An 18,578-nucleotide genomic window follows, 5' to 3' on the forward strand; every position below is an offset into this window, starting at 1 on the left:
ATGGATGCATTTTGATCAATATTGGCAAATTAAAATTTTATGTTTAATACATTTTTGGGGGTGTCAAATGTTAGCGGCACTCAACGATTTAGAGTGAGCGGTTTGCGTCAAAGTGTAATTAATGTCATGACGTACATAGAAACTGTATGAGTTATTACTTCTAATTGCACAAGTCACACGTTAGTTAGTGAGACTATGCTACTTATGGGCAATTAATGGCAATTTATCACTGACTAAGTTTTACAGGGGAAAAAACATCTAGATCCAGCGCTCCACTTAGATAGGTTGGCCCACATTTATTTGCGATGGGCCGAATATTGACTGTGGCTCTAGGATCATTGCTGGTAAGTTTTTATTCATACTATTTGTATCCTTTTTTTCTTTACTTCCAATACTTTACCAGTTATTAGTTATTTACAAGTACATAATGCTATGAATTATTATGGTTTTGTGTGTGAAATTATATTTGATATTTACTTAAATATAGAAGAAAGAACTTCCAGATCTATTTACTTAGATCTAAAACAGCTTCTTACAAGAATACTTCCAGTTAGTCAATAGCTTGTTTCTTGCTTTTAGCTTTCATTTGTACCTAATTGGATATGATGCCTATCTTGATATTTACACCAATATTGACTTTTCGTTATCTTGCAAAGTTTCATGTATAAGAAAGCCATCTAACATGCACGTAACCCGTTTAATGGCAATTTCCCAAAAAATAACTACATTATAAACAAATAAATAAACAAAATACTAAACAAATCTCATGTCTAAAATTAAAAACATATTTTTAACTTATCGATTGTCTGCAATGAATTATGTTAAATTTGAGTGATCCGTTTTGATACCAACAGAATCTGCTTAATTTGAAAATTCACTACTTATTCCATTGTTCAATCAAATAGTCAGAATCGCGTTAATTTAATGTAACTATGGAAACACCATATGGGTATTCAATTTAAGTGAGACTTTTTCATTCTATTTCACTATACTCTGCACAGCAACCATTTTTGTCCACACAAAAGGGTAATTTTCAAACGATATCCGTGCCAAATATGTTGCCGCCATAGTTTGGTTTTAAATTTCGAAATATGTAAAGTGGATGGGAACCTATAGTCACTTATCGATACGGTAATGTCAGTACATTGATATCACGGACCCTGTGACGAGACATTCTGTCTTGGATAGCATGCGATTTTAGGTAATAGGATGATGTTCAGAGAGTAAACTTTTATGAACTAATGCCATATACTGATGGGGATCGATGTTCTCTACATCGTTCCACGAACATAATGTTACGTTGTTGACGGAATCAGCGTGATTTTTGTACTGAGGTATTAAAATCATTTGAAATTACTAAAACTAAAATTATATATTTAATCCATGCTTATAAATCAGAGTATTTTACATTGTAAGTGAGTAGGTTTAGCTGTTAAGTTTTACTGGAAATGCGGACTTGAAGGGAATTGGCTGCTGTAGAAATTGTAAGTATTTTTAAATTTTATTATTGGAATACTTCAGAGAACTTTATGTATGTAGAAGTCGTCAGAGTTTTATTTGGATTGTAAAGTATTAATTTTAAATAATTCAGAGTTGTTTTAACAAGTGCAGTAAATATGTAAAGTTTCAGACAAACCTGTTAAATATTGTTCTCTGAAAAGTAAATTTTCACAATAGTTTGTAAGGATCTTCAATCCACTTTTATTTATTATAAATTTTTAAGAATGGACATTATTAGTAGTGTTTGATGTTTTCAGACAGAGATCTGAAAACATGAAACAACACAGAGATCTGATTATGTTTTCACTTCTTTTATGCCAGAGTTCGGTTAAACCGAGTAATTTAAAGTGAGACCCACCCATTATATTATTTTTTGTGAAGGGCTTATGATTAACAAAATTATTTTATTTGTACACGATTGATATGTATATGTATTGATTTTGGAAATATTAGAAAGAATATAGAATATTCCAAATATTGCATTATTAATTTCTAACACTACTTACACCCAGCTTAGTAGATGAGCCATCAAAAGAGGAACGAGGTCAATTCCCTTGGGGCTCTGCCCCAGAAGCCTTTAAAGTTGCCTCCAGATTTGTTTACATTACGACCATATGCATAATTCTACACTACTTTTTAATGCGACAGCTGTTAATATTTAAATTGTGATTTATTGAATTTGTCAAAATGAAGTACAGTATTTGCAATGGATTTTTCTGATTTTAAAATTGATTTTCTTCTGCATCGTGTCATGTTTTTCAATATAATGTTCTATTACCAAATCAGTGGAAAATCCTAATATCACAGTAACTTTCAAAATTATTTCTTATGGAGTTAACTTATATCTATTGTATGGGTTGGTTTCTGCCTTTTTTACCACTTCTTGGAGATTGTACGTAGGTGATATTCTTTGGCATATTGCATCTGTAGACAAAACTTGGGTTAATGTAATTATTACAATGGAAAAGAGTGAGAAATCCTGGACAGTTTGATATAGGCTAAAAATAAAACTGAATTAACACTGTGCTACATTTCTTGAGCAATCATTGAAATACCGATTTGCAAACAATGGAAACATAGAAAAAGTCATAGAACAAAACCAAGTAGAAGAAATAGAAATAATTTTTTTTTTACACTAAAAACACTAAAAAACAAGATCAGCTTTTTGAAAAAAGATAAGATATTTACAAAAGATTTTTATTATATCTAACTGTTGTGTAGATCGTGAGTATTTCCATAATCTTTGAGTCGCCTGTAATGCTTCGCAATTGCTCGAATTCGAGCAACAGGTACACTAGTTAAGATTAATCCCTAAATTATGTGTATTCCCTAATTGGCATTATAATAAAGGAGTAAAAATTTCAGGAAGCTGCGTTTTACGTCTCATTACGCCAGAATCTACTAAATTCGTGATCACCGTTCTCTATTCCAACATAGATTTCTTAGGGTAAGGCTGGTAGGGAGATAGGTTCTTGCGTTTGCACTGTTAAACGTTTAATATATGGTCTTTCGTTGCAGATTCTTCAGACCTCAGTTCTCGTCACTTCTGCAAAAGTTAAAGGAAACGGTAGGGCTATAACAGATTTTATAATTACTTTATTTTTAAGAAAAATATACTTGTAGATGGAGGAGAATAATATAAGTTAGTTATTACATATTGTTCCGTCTGCCGCGGGAATAAATATTTAGTTTTTTATATCAGCTTTCGAAAAGTAGCTGGATAAACCGAGAACCCTTAGAACCAAGGCCGGATCATAGTAAATATCTGTTAAAAACAAAACATAAATGCCTAAATATTAAATAAAATCTTTCACTAATTGAGGCTGAACGAAACAAAGAAATATTTTTTATTTGAGAAGAATATTATATACTAGCAGTTACCCGGCGTGCGTTGCAGCACTACCAACTATTATTTTAAATGGTAATTTGCTCTTAACAATAAATAATAAAAATGTATACAAAAAATTAAAATAGAATGTTTATTTTGCTAAAAACAATGTTTTTTTTTATTATTCATTAGGCGTACAAATATATAACTTTTTAGGCGTACCTACGACCACTTGAGCTACAGCTGTCCGTGTGAAAGCCATGCATTTTCTAAATTTAAACCAGTTATAGTCAGGGATTCCCCTTGTGCATTATAATGCTCATTGCGAAGGCATGGCGCAAAGGAAATTGTAGTAGCTTGAATTCAATGGGTAATTCAGATGAAATGGGTATTCTTGGGATTAAGACTATTTCTCATTTCAACTTACCACTAATGATTGTTGCTTCGATCAAGTTTGGTGTCATTATTTTAATCGTCAGTCTGGTTCCGTTGCACGGCTTTGGTGGATTTAAGTTTCGCATTAGTAATTGGAGTTCCTTCTTATAATGACAGTAATGTGGTGGGTTAATGACAAATTGGGAGGCATTTGAATACCTGAGATATCATGCACGATTATCTTCTATATCTATAAAAGAGGAACTATGTATGTATATATATGTGTATATACGTTATGGACTCCGAAACCGCTCGACAGATTGTAATGAAACTTTCAGGCATTATTAAGCATCTTTCAAGGATGGTTCGAGTGAAGTTTGGTGCAGATCCGTCAAAAGGGCTCTGCCCCAGAGGGTTTTAAGTGGGCAATGTCAGACTTTTTGATCTAGAATGTTTACAAATAAATATAATTTAAAAGCAGATGTTTACTTTCACCAACTGTTTTGTACGTTTGAATAACTACAACATTCTGTATTAGCATTAGTCATGATTTGAAATAGTGCCACAGTGTTTCTACAGATTGCAGCACAGAAAACTATTTTACTTTTGAATAAGTCCAAATGTATTAAACCCCAATAGCAGCACACCTGTGCACTTAACAACGTTTAAATTCTCCAATGTTAAATATTAAAACATAAAAACCTTTATAAAAGTACTGTATTATAAACAATAAAAGGGATGAATTTTTTAAATGTATGACAACAGCTAATTTGCAACCAAAAGGTGAGTGAGCGTAGCGAACGAACATCAACCTGGAGGCGAGTAAGCGTAGCGAACGAGCTAACCTGAAAACAAGTGAGTGCAGCGAACGATTTCCAACCTGAAGGTGAGTGAGCGTAGCGAACGAACTTCAACCAGGACGTGATTGAGTCATGCGAATACTTATGAAGTTAAGCGGGGCAAAGCCCGCGCGGGTACAGCTAGTTTTTCACATAAAAATGTATGTTAGATTGTGTGGGTATAGAACGAAGGATAAAAATATTAAGGCATTGCCATCCATTTTATCGTTTATACCTTTGATACAAGTTTTTACTTGTTATGTTTTCATATTTCATAGTGGAGAATTTAAACGTTGTTGAGTGCGCAGGTTTGCTGCGATTGGGGGAATATATTTGGACTTATCCAAAACTAAAATACTTTATTGTTCAGCATTCTGAAGAAACAGTGTGGCACTATTTAAAATCATGACTAGAAATAGTTATTTGTGCAACTAGTGAGAAAAGTGAGCAATTGACTCACTCGAGAGAAATCCTTACTCACGAGCCGTAGGCGAGTGAGGAATGGTTTCTCGAGTGAGGCAATTGTACTTTGAACTCGAGTTGCACATTATACTTTTCCTACAGTTACCATAAAACAAATAAATTGGTGAAGAAACATAACCTATTTTTACACAGAAGTGAACTTTTAATATAACATTTAACGTGAAGTTACAAATACAACAGTACAACAGCTGACCAGCTGATTTACAGCCAGTGCTGCCAACGTATTTCGCGCGCATACTACGTTGCCTGCATGTTACGCGCTCACTATTTCGTGCATTCACGTTGCAAATCTGGAGTGAGACAAAGTAATTAGAGTGAGACAATGTTAACATTGTCTCACTGATGAGCGAATTGGCCACTTTGCTTTCTCAAATCAGTGAGAGAACATGTACATTGTTAGGTAACTGTAGGAAAAGAATGTTGTGATGATCACAACAAATTAGTTGGTAAAAGTAAACATCTGCTTTTAAAATATTAAATTATATTTATTTGTAAACATTGTAATTCCAAAAGTCTGACATTTGACCCCCTAGTCAGCTGTGTATTGTTTTACAACATAGTTGTAAATTATTTTTCTCTTGATTATTTTTTAAAAAAAGCTCGGTTTTTATAGTTAGTTTTTGTTTTTATAGTCATAAATGAATGTGCGTTAGTATTCAGTTGTGCTCAGTTACTTTCAGACTTGATTTGATGTGTAACGTGGTAACCATTTAGACTTTTGAAATTTCATAACCTGTACCGTTTGATTTGTTTACGTTTATCTATCATTTCTCTTTTGAAATGGCCGACGAAGGTGTGAATTACACCAACTCGCACCTCTCTGACCACAACTACTCCAATACCGAGGGTTCTCTTTCATCTGAAATCATCGATGCTATGATTGATTCTCCTAGCAAGACAAACACGTCAGAAGACGATACAGACAACTGGCAAACGATTCCCAAACGCAGAAACGTTGGAGAAGTTTCTAATAGAAACCAAAAAAAGGCCAAACAAGACATGAGCACGCCTATTGAAGTTAGCAACAGTTTGGAAGTATTAAATGTAGATAATGAAGACATGGACTCTACAGTAACATCACAACAGTTTCTAAAAAATCATCAGAACCTAAGCCTCCACCTATTTTCATTCCTGATGTGGGTAACGTGAATGCAATGATTCAAACATTTGAATCTGTCGTTGACACTTTTGCTTTTGCCTACAAATGCATAAATAACAACTCAGTTAAGATTCTTCCAACATCTGCTGATATTTATAGAAAAATAGTGAGAAAACTTAACGAGAGTAATGTCAGCTTCCATACATTTCAGCTTAAACAAGATCGAGCATACAGAGTTGTATTAAAGAATATGCACTATTCAGTTGATACAGAAGAACTAAAAGAAGCACTACGACAGATGGGTCATGAGGTAAGAAATATTTCTAATGTACTTCATTCAACCACCAAACAGCCACTGTCAATGTTCTTTGTTGATTTAGAGCCGAGTTCAAATAACAAAGACATCTTCAATATTCAGTATTTGTTACATGCTAAGATAACTTTTGAACCCCCTTATAGGAAAAGGGAAATTGTTCAATGTAAAAGATGTCAACAATATGGTCACACAAAAACCTACTGTAGGCATCCATTTAGATGTGTTAAATGTGGAAAAGAACACGATACAATCAAATGCACTAAAGACAATTCTACTCCTGCAATATGCGCCTTGTGTGGAGGAGGTCATCCAGCCAATTACAGGGGATGCATGGTCTTCAAAAATATCCAGAGTCGAACACATCCCCAGGCTCGAGGAAGAACTGCCGTACCAAAACAAGCTGAAGTTACTCAATCATCAAATTCTGCTTCTTCTGACAATCTAACAAGTCCTGACGTTTCGTATGCGGAGGCAGTTAGCAACTCACGAGTAAGTAACAAAACTAAACCCAGCACAAGTTCTGATAATGTGAATGCACGCACGCCAAGTAATGATTCTAGTGATGCATCCACAGAAAAGTTAACAAATACAATAACTTCATTCTTTGATCGGTTTGAAAAACTGTTTATGCAACAATCTCAACAAATAGGTTCCTTACTTGACCTACTTACAACTGTTCTTAAAAAGCTCAATTAATGGTGAAAACCTTGAAGATAGCCTTGTGGAATGCTAACGGCTTGGCACAGCGATGCCAAGAATTAAAACTGTTCATTGCTAAACATAAGTTGGACATTATTCTTATTTCTGAAACTCACTTTACTGATTTAAACTTTTGTAAAATTTAAAATTTCAGTCTATACAACACTAACCATCCTAGCAATAGAGCTCATGGAGGTTGTGCTATCTTGATTAAAAGTCATATCAAGCACCATGAATTGCCAAAATATCAGTTCGATTTCATCCAAAGTTCATCTGTTGTAGTGGAGTTTGAGACAGGCCCACTTACTATAAGTTCTATTTACTGCCCACCTAGACACAACATTACACGCCAACAGTTTAATGATTTCTTCTGCACTTTAGGCTGTAAATTTTTGTCAGGAGGAGACTACAATGCCAAACATCCTACATGGGAACTATTGCAGTAAATCCAAGAACGGAACCTTGATACTCTACCAACAGGTGAACCGACATATTGGCCCTCTGATCGTCAAAAAATACCAGACCTTCATGATTTTTTTGTTACAAAAGGTGTATCCCGAGATTTTGTGACAATCGAGCAATCTCTGGACCTTTCCTCAGACCACTCACCTGTAATTTTAACGATCGCTTCAAATGTTATGTTCAAACCTATTCCACCACATTTATGCAACAAAAATACAGATTGGAATTATTTTCGTGAATTAATGGATCAAAATTTAAAGATTTCTGTGTGTTTGAAGAGCGAAGAAGATTTGAATCTTGCTGTTGAACATTTCAACAAAACAGTTCAAGACTCCGCTTGGAGAGCAACTCCAGACCAGAATAAACATAATTTAAAATCAGGAATACACTATCCAATTGAAATTAATAGGAAAATTGCCGAAAAACGCCGACTCCGTAGAATATGGCAAAACTCTAGAGACCAGACGGATAAAAGAAATCTAAACAGGGCCACTCAACAACTAAAAAGGTTACTGTTTAAATTAAACAATGACAGATTTCAAGATTTCACATCAAACCTTTCTCCATCTGAAGCTAGTGACTACTCCCTTTGGAAAGTTACAAAAAACTTAAAACGTCCACAAATTTGCATTCCACCTATTCTAAAAGAAGACGGTTCTTGGGCCAAAAACAACATCGAGAAAGCAGATGTATTTGCTTTATAATTCAAGGAAGTGTTCAAGCCATATAATATTAATTCAAATGTTGAGCAAGAAATTTTGGAATTCCTCGATTCTCCAAATCAACTTGATTTACCAATAAAATTTTTCACACCATCTGAAGTAGCTAAAGTAATAAAAGACGATTTAAACGGCAAAAAAGCCCCCGGTTATGATCTGATAACATGTAAAGTGTTGAAAGAGCTTCCTAGAAAAGGGATAGTTTTCCTTACAGTACTTTTCAATGCAGTTTTACGCCTTGAATACTTCCCAATACAGTGGAAGGTTTCACAAATTGTTGTTATTCCGAAACCTGGTAAACCTTTAAATCAAGCATCCTCGTATCGGCCTATATCTCTTCTTCCTGTGGTTTCTAAGGTTTTTGAAAAACTTTTCTTAAAAAGACTCCAAATTATAATTGATGAAAAAGAATTGTTGCCTTCCCATCAGTTTGGATTCCGCCGAAGGCATTCCACCATTGAGCAAGTGCATAGAATAGTGAATGTAATCAAGGAAGATCTTGAAAATAAACGTTTTTGTTCATCTGCCTTTTTGGACGTAGCCCAGGCGTTTGATAAAGTCTGGCACACAGGATTATTGTTCAAAATTAAAACTTTGCTGCCCCATACATACTATGGAGTGTTGAAATCGTATTTGTCCAAACGCTTTTTTCAAATTAAATATCAAGATATAGTTACAGATGTGCATGAAATTGAATCAGGTGTACCACAAGGCAGTGTTCTTGGACCTATTTTGTATATTTTGTTCACTTATGACCTTCCAAGTACTCAGGGTATTACGGTTGCAACATTTGCAGACGACACTGTTTTTTTATCATCAAATCAGGATCCTATTCTGGCATCATCAAACCTTCAGGCTGCATTAGACGATTTGTCTCAGTGGCTACAGAATTGGAAAATTAAAGTAAATGAAACAAAATCCGTTCAAGTTACATTTACTATGTCCACAAGAACTTGTCCCCCAGTAACATTGAATAATGTCATGCTTCCACAATCTAACGAAGTTAAGTACCTTGGTATGCATCTCGACAGACGGCTTACATGGCATTCACACATTTGGAACAAACGACTTCATTTAAATTTAAAAACAAACAAACTAAATTGGCTCATTGGTCGAAATTCAAAATTATCTGTTGAAAATAAATTACTTTTATACAAAATTATATTGAAACCTATTTGGACCTACGGTATCCAACTCTGGGGAACCGCTTCCAACTCAAACATAGAAATAGTTCAAAGGTTTCAATCGAAAACACTTAGAAACATTTTACAAGCACCTTGGTTTGTCACAAATAAAGTAATTCATCAAGATACAAAATTACCCTATGTTAAAGAAGAAATAAAGAAACGAAGTGAAAAATACCAAAGAAAATTAGAAACCCATCCAAATTTCCTGGCTGTTAACCTCCTCGACAATAGTGAAGCAACTTATAGGCTCAAAAGAGTTAATCCAATTGACCTTCCAAATCGTTTTTAGTTAAACTTTTTAAAAGTTTTTGTATGTTAGTGCACTTGATGGAGTGTAACTAACCCATGTTAAAATGGTTATTAAATTTACTTATTATTCTAGCATAGAATAGATTGTAAATAAATACTTGTAAAAAAAAAAAAAAAAAATTGACTCCCTCTGAGTCGGAGCCTTTTGACAGATCTGCACCAAACTTCACACAAACCATCCTTGAATAATGCTTAACAATGCCTGTAAGTTTCATTACAATCCGTTGAGTGTCTTCGGAGTCCATAGGGTGCATACATGTTTAGATGTTTCTAGAAGAACATGCTGCAAAGAAAAGGAATTAAAACTTGCCCATGAAGGGGAGAGGAAAGTTTAGAGCGAATCTCAATGATCCCTATCGCTCAGGGCGGAATGGGGAAGGGAGTCGTGCTGTTATGCTTTTGGACACATAATGTGTCTGGACGAGGATTGAAAGTGGCTGAAGCCTAAAAAGAAAGTAGATTTTCACGGGGAATTGGCCTGGCAAATAAGTCCCGGACTTAAAGCCAGGGGTGGTGATGGGAATAAGGAGTTTGCTACAAATATTTACTGACTTGGTTGAAATGAAATATTTACTATTTGAATTTGGGTTGGCGTAAATACTACAATGGAAAAAAGCGAGAGGGCCTGGATAATTTGATATACTAAAAAGAAAACTAAATTAACACTGTGCTATTAGTAATCATAATTATGGACAACCTAATGCGGCTATGAGTAAGGCTATTTTTTGTAGAAAACACTATTTACAAGAAATGTGAATTATATCGATCTGTTATGTACATCTTGAGTATTTCCATAATCTTTAAGTCGAATTTTTTTAAAGTCATCAGAAATTATGACTGTTATTCGTTTTAAAATAACGCGTGTAATACTTAGCAATTGCTCGAATTCGAGCAACAGGTACACTGGTTTATCATTATAACTCTATTATTTGCATTGCGTGCCTTATTATTTTCATTGAGTGTAGGCCTACCTTCTCTTCGAGGCATTTTAGGAAAATTACAAACTCTAATGTAACACGATAAAACACAAAGTATAAGGTACATTTTTTTCTTTTCATTTTAAACACATAATATTAAAATATATTACTTGAATTTATTAAAACATCATTAAAACACACTATTAAAACACAAAATTCTATCAAAACGCCAAATCCAACGTAAGTAATTTTCTTCTTTACATTTTAAACAAATAACATTGCAATATTTTACTTGAATTCACCAAAACATCATCAGCTTTAAGATAGCTCCATCATTTTCGTATGGATGTAAACAAAATTGTTTCATAGCCATCAGTTGTTTTGATGTAAACAAAATGTGAACTTGAAAAAGTTCAGATGAATGGCAACAGAATTCAGAACAAACTCTGAAATTGTAAGCCTGTAGGACAAGGGGCTTTCCCTGGTTATCATCCAAACCCACAAAAGGCACATCTAGAGGATAAAAAATTAAATTGATACTCAATGTGTCTATAAAAATAAATATTTAGGGGAAAACAGTTTTGTGAAAAATACAATATGGTGGCTTACGAGTAACTATTGAACTTTAGAAACTTTGTACATGATATTTTAATTTGACTTTGATCCAGGATTGATAACAAGTTCGTTAGAGAGATAGGAAACACCCTGTATATGAAATACAACTACTTAAATATTGAAGTCAATACGAAGTGCACTTTGAATTTCCGTATTACTGTTAACACAACAGTATTTAAAGTCACAATTTAACTATCTTGACCAGAATTTTAATTCGTTTATTTGTGTACGACAAGCTAACTCTCTTAAGGTAATGTCTAGTTTATTTTTTACAACTAGTGAGATTCTAAATGATTCCTTGGTAAGTTAGAGATGTATTTGTTGATACTGTATCACTAATACAGCCACGTATTTCTCTTTCAGTTTTGAAAACGAATGATCACAGGGGTGGAAAGCAAATCTTCACGTCGTGGATCACACCAGAGGATAAAGCCTCATCAAAAGACTTCGAATTACAACTAGTACCAGGGAAGAAGCTACGCGTTGAGTGCGTAGAGTACAAGAGCGATGACGCCAGGGCGTTCATATACAGCCATGAAGGAGTCCTGATAGACACGTTGAATCTGTCCTCCCAATTGGACGCGCCATGCTCACAGGTTGAAAACTACATTCATGTGACCGACCAGGATTTCACAAGGAACTCAGAAGCAAGAAGGTTTAACGGGGTCTATACATTTGACCTGACGATGACGTATCTAATCGCTGGGGCGAAGCCGGGGTGCGTTGAAAGTGATTACCATGTCACCAGCTACTATTTCATGGCACGCGTGGAAAAAAAACGATACAAAAAGTTAAAGGAATGCCCAGGAAAAATTGCGAGTGTAAGAAAAGTTATTGATAATACTAAACATATGTAAAAATGTATGTTCATTTTGTGTTTATTATTATATTTACAAGTGGTGCCGACCGTTTAGTTAGTGTTTCAAATACGAGGCTAACCCTAGATATTTGTTAAAAAGGTTTTGCCACAAAAAAATATTGATTGCATCAATTTTAATATTACAAAATACACAATGGCTTTGGCTTCTGTGCATGGATTCTTATCTTTTACCGTTGACTTTAGTCAATGTTTTTACCAATCTGTAATTGCATATACCTACATCTCAAAATTTATTTTTTTAGTTGTATTTGGTCGTGTGTATCCAAGTGGTATGATTATGTACAAAATAAATATGCAAAATTAAATGAAAGATAAAACGAAACAATTATCTTCTAACACTCTATTAAAATATTCCTTAGGACTTTTTAATTATTGATCTTTGACCGAAAATTTAGATTTACCTGATGTTTTTCAGGTAGTTGAACAAGGAGCTGCAGCTGGAGGCATTGGTAAGTATTTGAAATGAAGATTCCAATACTTCTAGTCAAACTCTATAGTACAAAAGTAACATTTTTTTCTGGGAAGTTATTGGTATACTACCTCTCAATGATACTACACACCACCTAGGAATTGCAGAATGATATTTGACGAAGTTTCCTTTGATAACGTATCTACAACTTCATGTTATAGTTGTTTTTATAGCCCACTTAACGCAAATCTGAATAAAAAGGCTACAATACCTGCAGACTGCCTATAGTTATTTATTATTTTATTATTTTTTTTTTTTTTAAGGGAGAGGAGGGAAAATGCTTTTACGCACACAGGTAGCCAGACTGTAGTGTGAGACTCCTAAATCTATCACAGACTACTCACTAAAAAAACCCCTCTACTCTGTTGGACACAGACCTGGAATTGTTTGTCACATTAGTTCAAGTCAGGCCAACATGTGACCTAAGCCATCAGGGCTCTCACCGTTTTTGGCATTTAGATACTTCATGACCTACACCGCCACCGCATCCCGGTCAAGGTACCGCATCTTCTTGGCGCGGAGAATACCCTCGATGTAATGTGACACACAGGTCCCATTGTCCTCACCCTCCGTCATCATCGGTATGACCGTGTCCACTGACAGCAGTCCTACTAACTGTTGAGCCTCCAGGCGGGGCCTTTCCCAACGCTGGCAGTGGAAAAAGGTATGTTCCACGTCATCGGGAATGCCTGGGTAGTATATGCAATTGGGTGACACGGCTTTGCCCATCTTGAACAGGAACGACCGGAAAAAGCCGTGACCCGTCAGAAATTGAGTAAGGTAAAAGTCCACCTCTCCGCACCGCCGATTAACCCAAGGTTGGACTTGCTGTATCAGTCGCCTGGTCCAGCGTCCCCGATCTCTTGTCCCCAGCTCTCCTGCCACAGCTGGTAGGTGCGGGTGCGTTCCTCTCTGTTCGTGCCTGGTCCTCCCCACGGCACTGATAAATTGCCTTTCTCTCCGCCGCCAAAAGTTTGACGGGGATGACGGGGATGACTCCAGCAACCACCAGGACGGCGGGTTCGGACCGTACATCTAGCGTAGTCAGCTAGATATGTCGCTCATGTGAACCAGATGTATTCTATGTAGTCTTTGCTTATGAAATGAATATGTGCTTTATTTACAACATATTGATATATACATTCACAGGTAATAAATTACACTTTATCAAACAATGGTTAAATAACCGTCTGTTCAGTTGGCACTTAATTTTAAAGCTTGCACTAAATTAATTCTTCTTTATATACTTTTTTAAAGAGAAACAAAATATGTATATAAATAAAATATAATGTAAAATAAATAAGAAAATAAATAACCTCTCCTTAGTTAATATTGTTATAATATTACCCCATTTAACAAAACAAAACAAAACAAACTATGATTGAGATGTCTAAACTAGCTTCAAAAGGTAAACTGAAGTTTACTACACTAAGTTTTTTTTTTTCTAAACAAACTAAACAAAAAGAAAACAGGGGTATTTCTATATATTAAGTTGAAAAACTAAATTCTTTAATAAAGACCCATCGATACTGCCCTATACTGCCATCTATACTCTACTCTTTTCAAATAATCAACCAAGACACGCCAATTCCTCCCATTAAGGTATTCAAAATACTCGATTTCATTTAGGACATTTTTCCCAAAATATTGCTTTCTTAATTGCTTTAAAATAGGATAAACTGACACAAAATGGTTAACCGTCTCGTATTCATTTAAATTACACAAAGAACACTTATGATTTTTGTCAATCCAAAGTTTATAATTAAGGTAAATTATCTTTCCTCTAGCCTTTATTGCCCATGAAATTATATCACGATCTTTGGTGAAAAGCGGGCTCTTATTGCCCAGTTCCGGGCCAAGGTCAAGCATTGATAATTGTTTATGAAATACAGAGGTACGAGCTCTGCTGATGCACTCCCCCTCCACTTCTCCCGCAAAACCTCCATCACTGATGGTAAATCTGTTCTCAGCCTGTCTGTCTCAACAACATCAAAATGAATATCAATGTGGCAAATTTGTCCTAATCGTTCCCATTCTCTGCACCAAAAAATACGTTTAGCCATAACCTGTTTCGCTAATATACTGGGCAACCTATTATGTGGCAGGGATTGAGGGATAACACCTTCAAAATATAATTTATTTGTGTATTTAAGGTATAGAAAATAATTTCTCGAATCCAGTTTCTAAATATAGTAAATAGTTTGGAGTGTTGCACGGCAACTTCAATAATTTTTTAATAAACATTTTTTGCACTGATTCAACTATATCGCTTTCAATGTATCCCCATACCTTATCTCCATAACATATGACAGCCCGCACGACCGATTCAAAACAAACAATCTTTGAGCTCAGCGGTACTTGATCATTCATTATAAGTTTATTCCAAATTGAAATGATAGCAAATTTACCCATCCTACATTTTTCCGTTAAATACTTATTCCAAGAACAAGAACTTGAAAGAATATTCCTAGATACTTGTATGTGTTAACTACTTCAATTTTATCACCTTTATACCACCATTTATCAATTTCTTTAAGTCTACCGCCGTTTCTAAAAACCATAATTTTTTATTTGTTTAAATTTACAATGAGATTCCACATATTGCAGTAGCTCTCCAGGTTTCTTATCATGTGTTGAAGACCAGTTCTTGTTGGAGAGAGGAGAATAATGTCATCCGCATATAAAAGTATGTTAACCCTAGTTCCTTCAAAACTGCAACCTCCCCCCACCGCCTCTGGTAGGTCGTTTACGAATAGGCTGAATAAAGTAGGTGAGAGAATACATCCCTGTCACCTACATACCTGTGTTTGGTGTTAAAACTGGTTGTGATGCCATCTCCACACCATACACTTGAACTGGTTTCACTGTAACAGCTTTTCAGATTGTTGAGCATACGAGTTGATATTCCCAGATTAGACAATTTAAACAATGCCTTTTAATCAATAGTGTCAAACGCTGAGCTAAAATCAACAAAAAATGCGTATAATTTTTCTCTTTGCCAATCTTAATTTAATCATACTTGAGTATCCTTTTCTAAATCCTGCTTGAAACTCCGTTAGTATTTGATTTTCCCAAATAAAGTTTTGCAGACGATTATTAAGAAGGCTGGTGAATATTTTTGCAACGCAATTTATAAAAGACAAACCTCTGTAATTCTCAACTGAATTTATATCCCCTTTTTTATGCAAAGGAAAACATATGGATTCTTGAAAAGAAGTAGGAACCTTTTCAGTCAAGTAAATTTGATTATATATACTGCCAGTAAATAGTCCAAAAAAAATTATTGGGCATTTTTAAAAAATTCTTAAGGTATTCTATCCATGCCTGGGGCTTTATCGGCCTTGACCGCAGTCAATACATTCTTAAACTCAACTCTGGTAAACTAACAATCTAATCTAGCATTATCTACTAGAGGTTTTGCATGACTTATCGCACCTGCCAGGAGCGGGGGGTTCAGCAAACTGTTAAAATGTTTAACCCATTTTTCTGGTGAAATATTTCCCACAATATTGTCAGATTTCCTTTTTAATGCATTAATGGCTTGCCAAAACGTCTTGCTATCAGAATGCTTATTCAAATCTTATATAATATTTTCATAATATAATTTCTTTTTCGATTCACACACTTGTTTATAAATTTTTACTTGAGATATTTATGAGTTTTTAATGTAGGAGGAGTTAGTTTTTCTATACAGCTTTAACAGCTTAAACACGCGGTTTCTTTCTACCAAACACTCATAATAAAACCAAGGTTGTTTTTTAGCTAATTTATTCTTTGAGCTTATACAAATTTTATGATTTGCCGATTTAAAAATGCATATTGTAATATTACTAATGTTTTCCTGATTATCCTCTGATAATACACTATTTAAAATATTTACTGAAATCCGTTCTTTATAATACAAATCATTGGTCCATTTTAATTTTGGCAACAAAGGCAAGATGTCACCTTCTCCCCTCTCCCTTTCCTATGAGCTGATTCCAACATTTTGTATTACAATTTCAAGCGGCAAGTGATCAGAGCCTGGGTAGGGGAGCACCCTAAAATCGGCACATAAGCTAAAACAGTTTACTGAAACAGCTGCGAAATCTATAACTGAGGTCCCCATTGGCCCTATAAAAGTGAATTCCCTCTCGTTATCACTAGGTGACCTCCCATTCAAGATAATTAAACCATAATTATCGAACATCTCTAACAGCTTTCGCACTTTACTGTTGGTTGTTTTATCTTTATATTTTCTAAAATTGACAAAGCTTTTATTCATGTTTATAAATTCCCCATCTGAAAAAGATTGCCCTTCTCCAATTCTTCCATTGAAATCACCCAAAAGAACCAAATTGTCATTCTCGTGATAATTTAAAAAATATTGCATATTATTAAAATCCTGGTCCCAACTATTGAAATTTAGATACAAAGGGCAGATTTAGATACAACTTTCAGTGGTTTTGAAACTCGCTTTTACAAAATTAAACTGTTGTTCGTTAATAAAATTTAGGCTATTACAGAATGGTGAAGTTAATCTTATTAAAATAAGTTCCCCTAAGCTAAATCTTCCCAGATTTGACTCCCTTGTTGCTGATTTCAAAAATAACTTAAAATCTTTTAACTTACTTGTAACAAAATCTACGTCTTTTTGAGAAACAAAAGTTTCTAATAAAAAAACTAAATCATAATTACTTATTAAATCTAAAAATAAACTATCACTAACCTTTTTCTTTAATCCACAGATTTTAAATACTAGTATTCTAAAATATTATCTCTCAACTCGCTGCCCTGCACTGTTACAATGTCAATGTCCGTAGTCTTTGCTTAATGACGTCATTTCGAAAGGTCAGATTTTGTTAAATTTCAGTATTAGCATGGAAACTCTTGATGTAGCTAAAGCCTGCATTTAAAATTACCCCTTTAGGGATTATTCTGAAAATAAATTACAATCAAGCAAACTTTGCCCATTTTATCCATTATTTAGGATATTGCAAACAGCTCCTTCGAAAATATAAATTACTGTTACAACATACCTACTTACGATCATTTTTAATATAATTTTGTTTTGATAGTTTTTGTTTTGTTTTATAGTAAACTTAGGACCCATGGGGGACACCTACATGATGAGTTTCAACAAAGACGTTGCTTCTAACAGTCAACCTAAAACACAAGTTTTTGTGTTTGATACTAAAACCTTAAACAATAAATCATTCAAGCTCATCTGCGAAGAATACACTCTTAACAACCCAATGCCGATTAATCAACAATCCACCATGGTAACAGGACGGATCGTGTATGAGGCTGATGAACATATAATCCTGGATAGGTTTCTTCTAAACTCTTGCGAGTCTGGAACTCAGGGGATAAACATAAACCTTGGATATGATGGACCCACTAGGTATTTTAGAATTGTTTATAAAAACACAGACGGGAAGTGCTTCGAAAGAGACATCGTTCAAGAAAAATTTATGCGTTTGCACTACTACGATGAGGTTATGGTTGATCGAGATCATCCTTGGCCAGTCAGGTGTCCAAGGGCTTGGACCGGTGACGTAGGCTTAAACATTGGCGTAGCTTGGTGGAAATTACCATTCCACAAACCACTGCCGTACATGACGCCACAATCCAACGTCCAAGAATGAATCCAAGGTTTCGAGGTGAAATAAACCATTTTTATTGATTCAGCAGTAAATTAATTTCCTGACCTTTCCTTGTAATATATTTCAAGTGCAGTTTATAATTAATGCAAGCATTTAAGGGTTACTGTATGATTGGTTAGCAATTTATTTCAAACAGTTTTTTTTTAGTGAAAAATAATTATAGCAACATTTAAAAGATGCAATTCAAGTGTTAGGCCTACTTCCGCAAAAAAACCCCTTTTCTATATAAAGTATTT

The 18,578-nt window shown here is 34.6% G+C and overlaps 1 protein-coding gene across 1 annotated transcript; it reads left to right on the forward strand.

Annotated features, from left to right (window-relative positions):
- The first annotated feature begins 305 nt into the window (after positions 1-305).
- On the forward strand, positions 306-18,324 carry LOC129003683 (uncharacterized). Its single transcript, XM_054431982.1, has 5 exons — positions 306-344; positions 3,019-3,067; positions 11,712-12,169; positions 12,644-12,677; positions 17,774-18,324. The coding sequence occupies exons 1-5, from the start codon at positions 306-308 to the stop codon at positions 18,322-18,324; spliced, it is 1,131 nt and encodes a 376-aa protein (XP_054287957.1).
- The last annotated feature ends 254 nt before the right edge of the window (positions 18,325-18,578 follow it).

This window comes from Macrosteles quadrilineatus, unplaced genomic scaffold (genome assembly GCF_028750875.1).
Source record: "Macrosteles quadrilineatus isolate MER2022 unplaced genomic scaffold, UCM_ALF_1.0 Scaffold_9__3_contigs__length_116548681, whole genome shotgun sequence".
NCBI lineage: Eukaryota > Metazoa > Arthropoda > Insecta > Hemiptera > Cicadellidae > Macrosteles > Macrosteles quadrilineatus.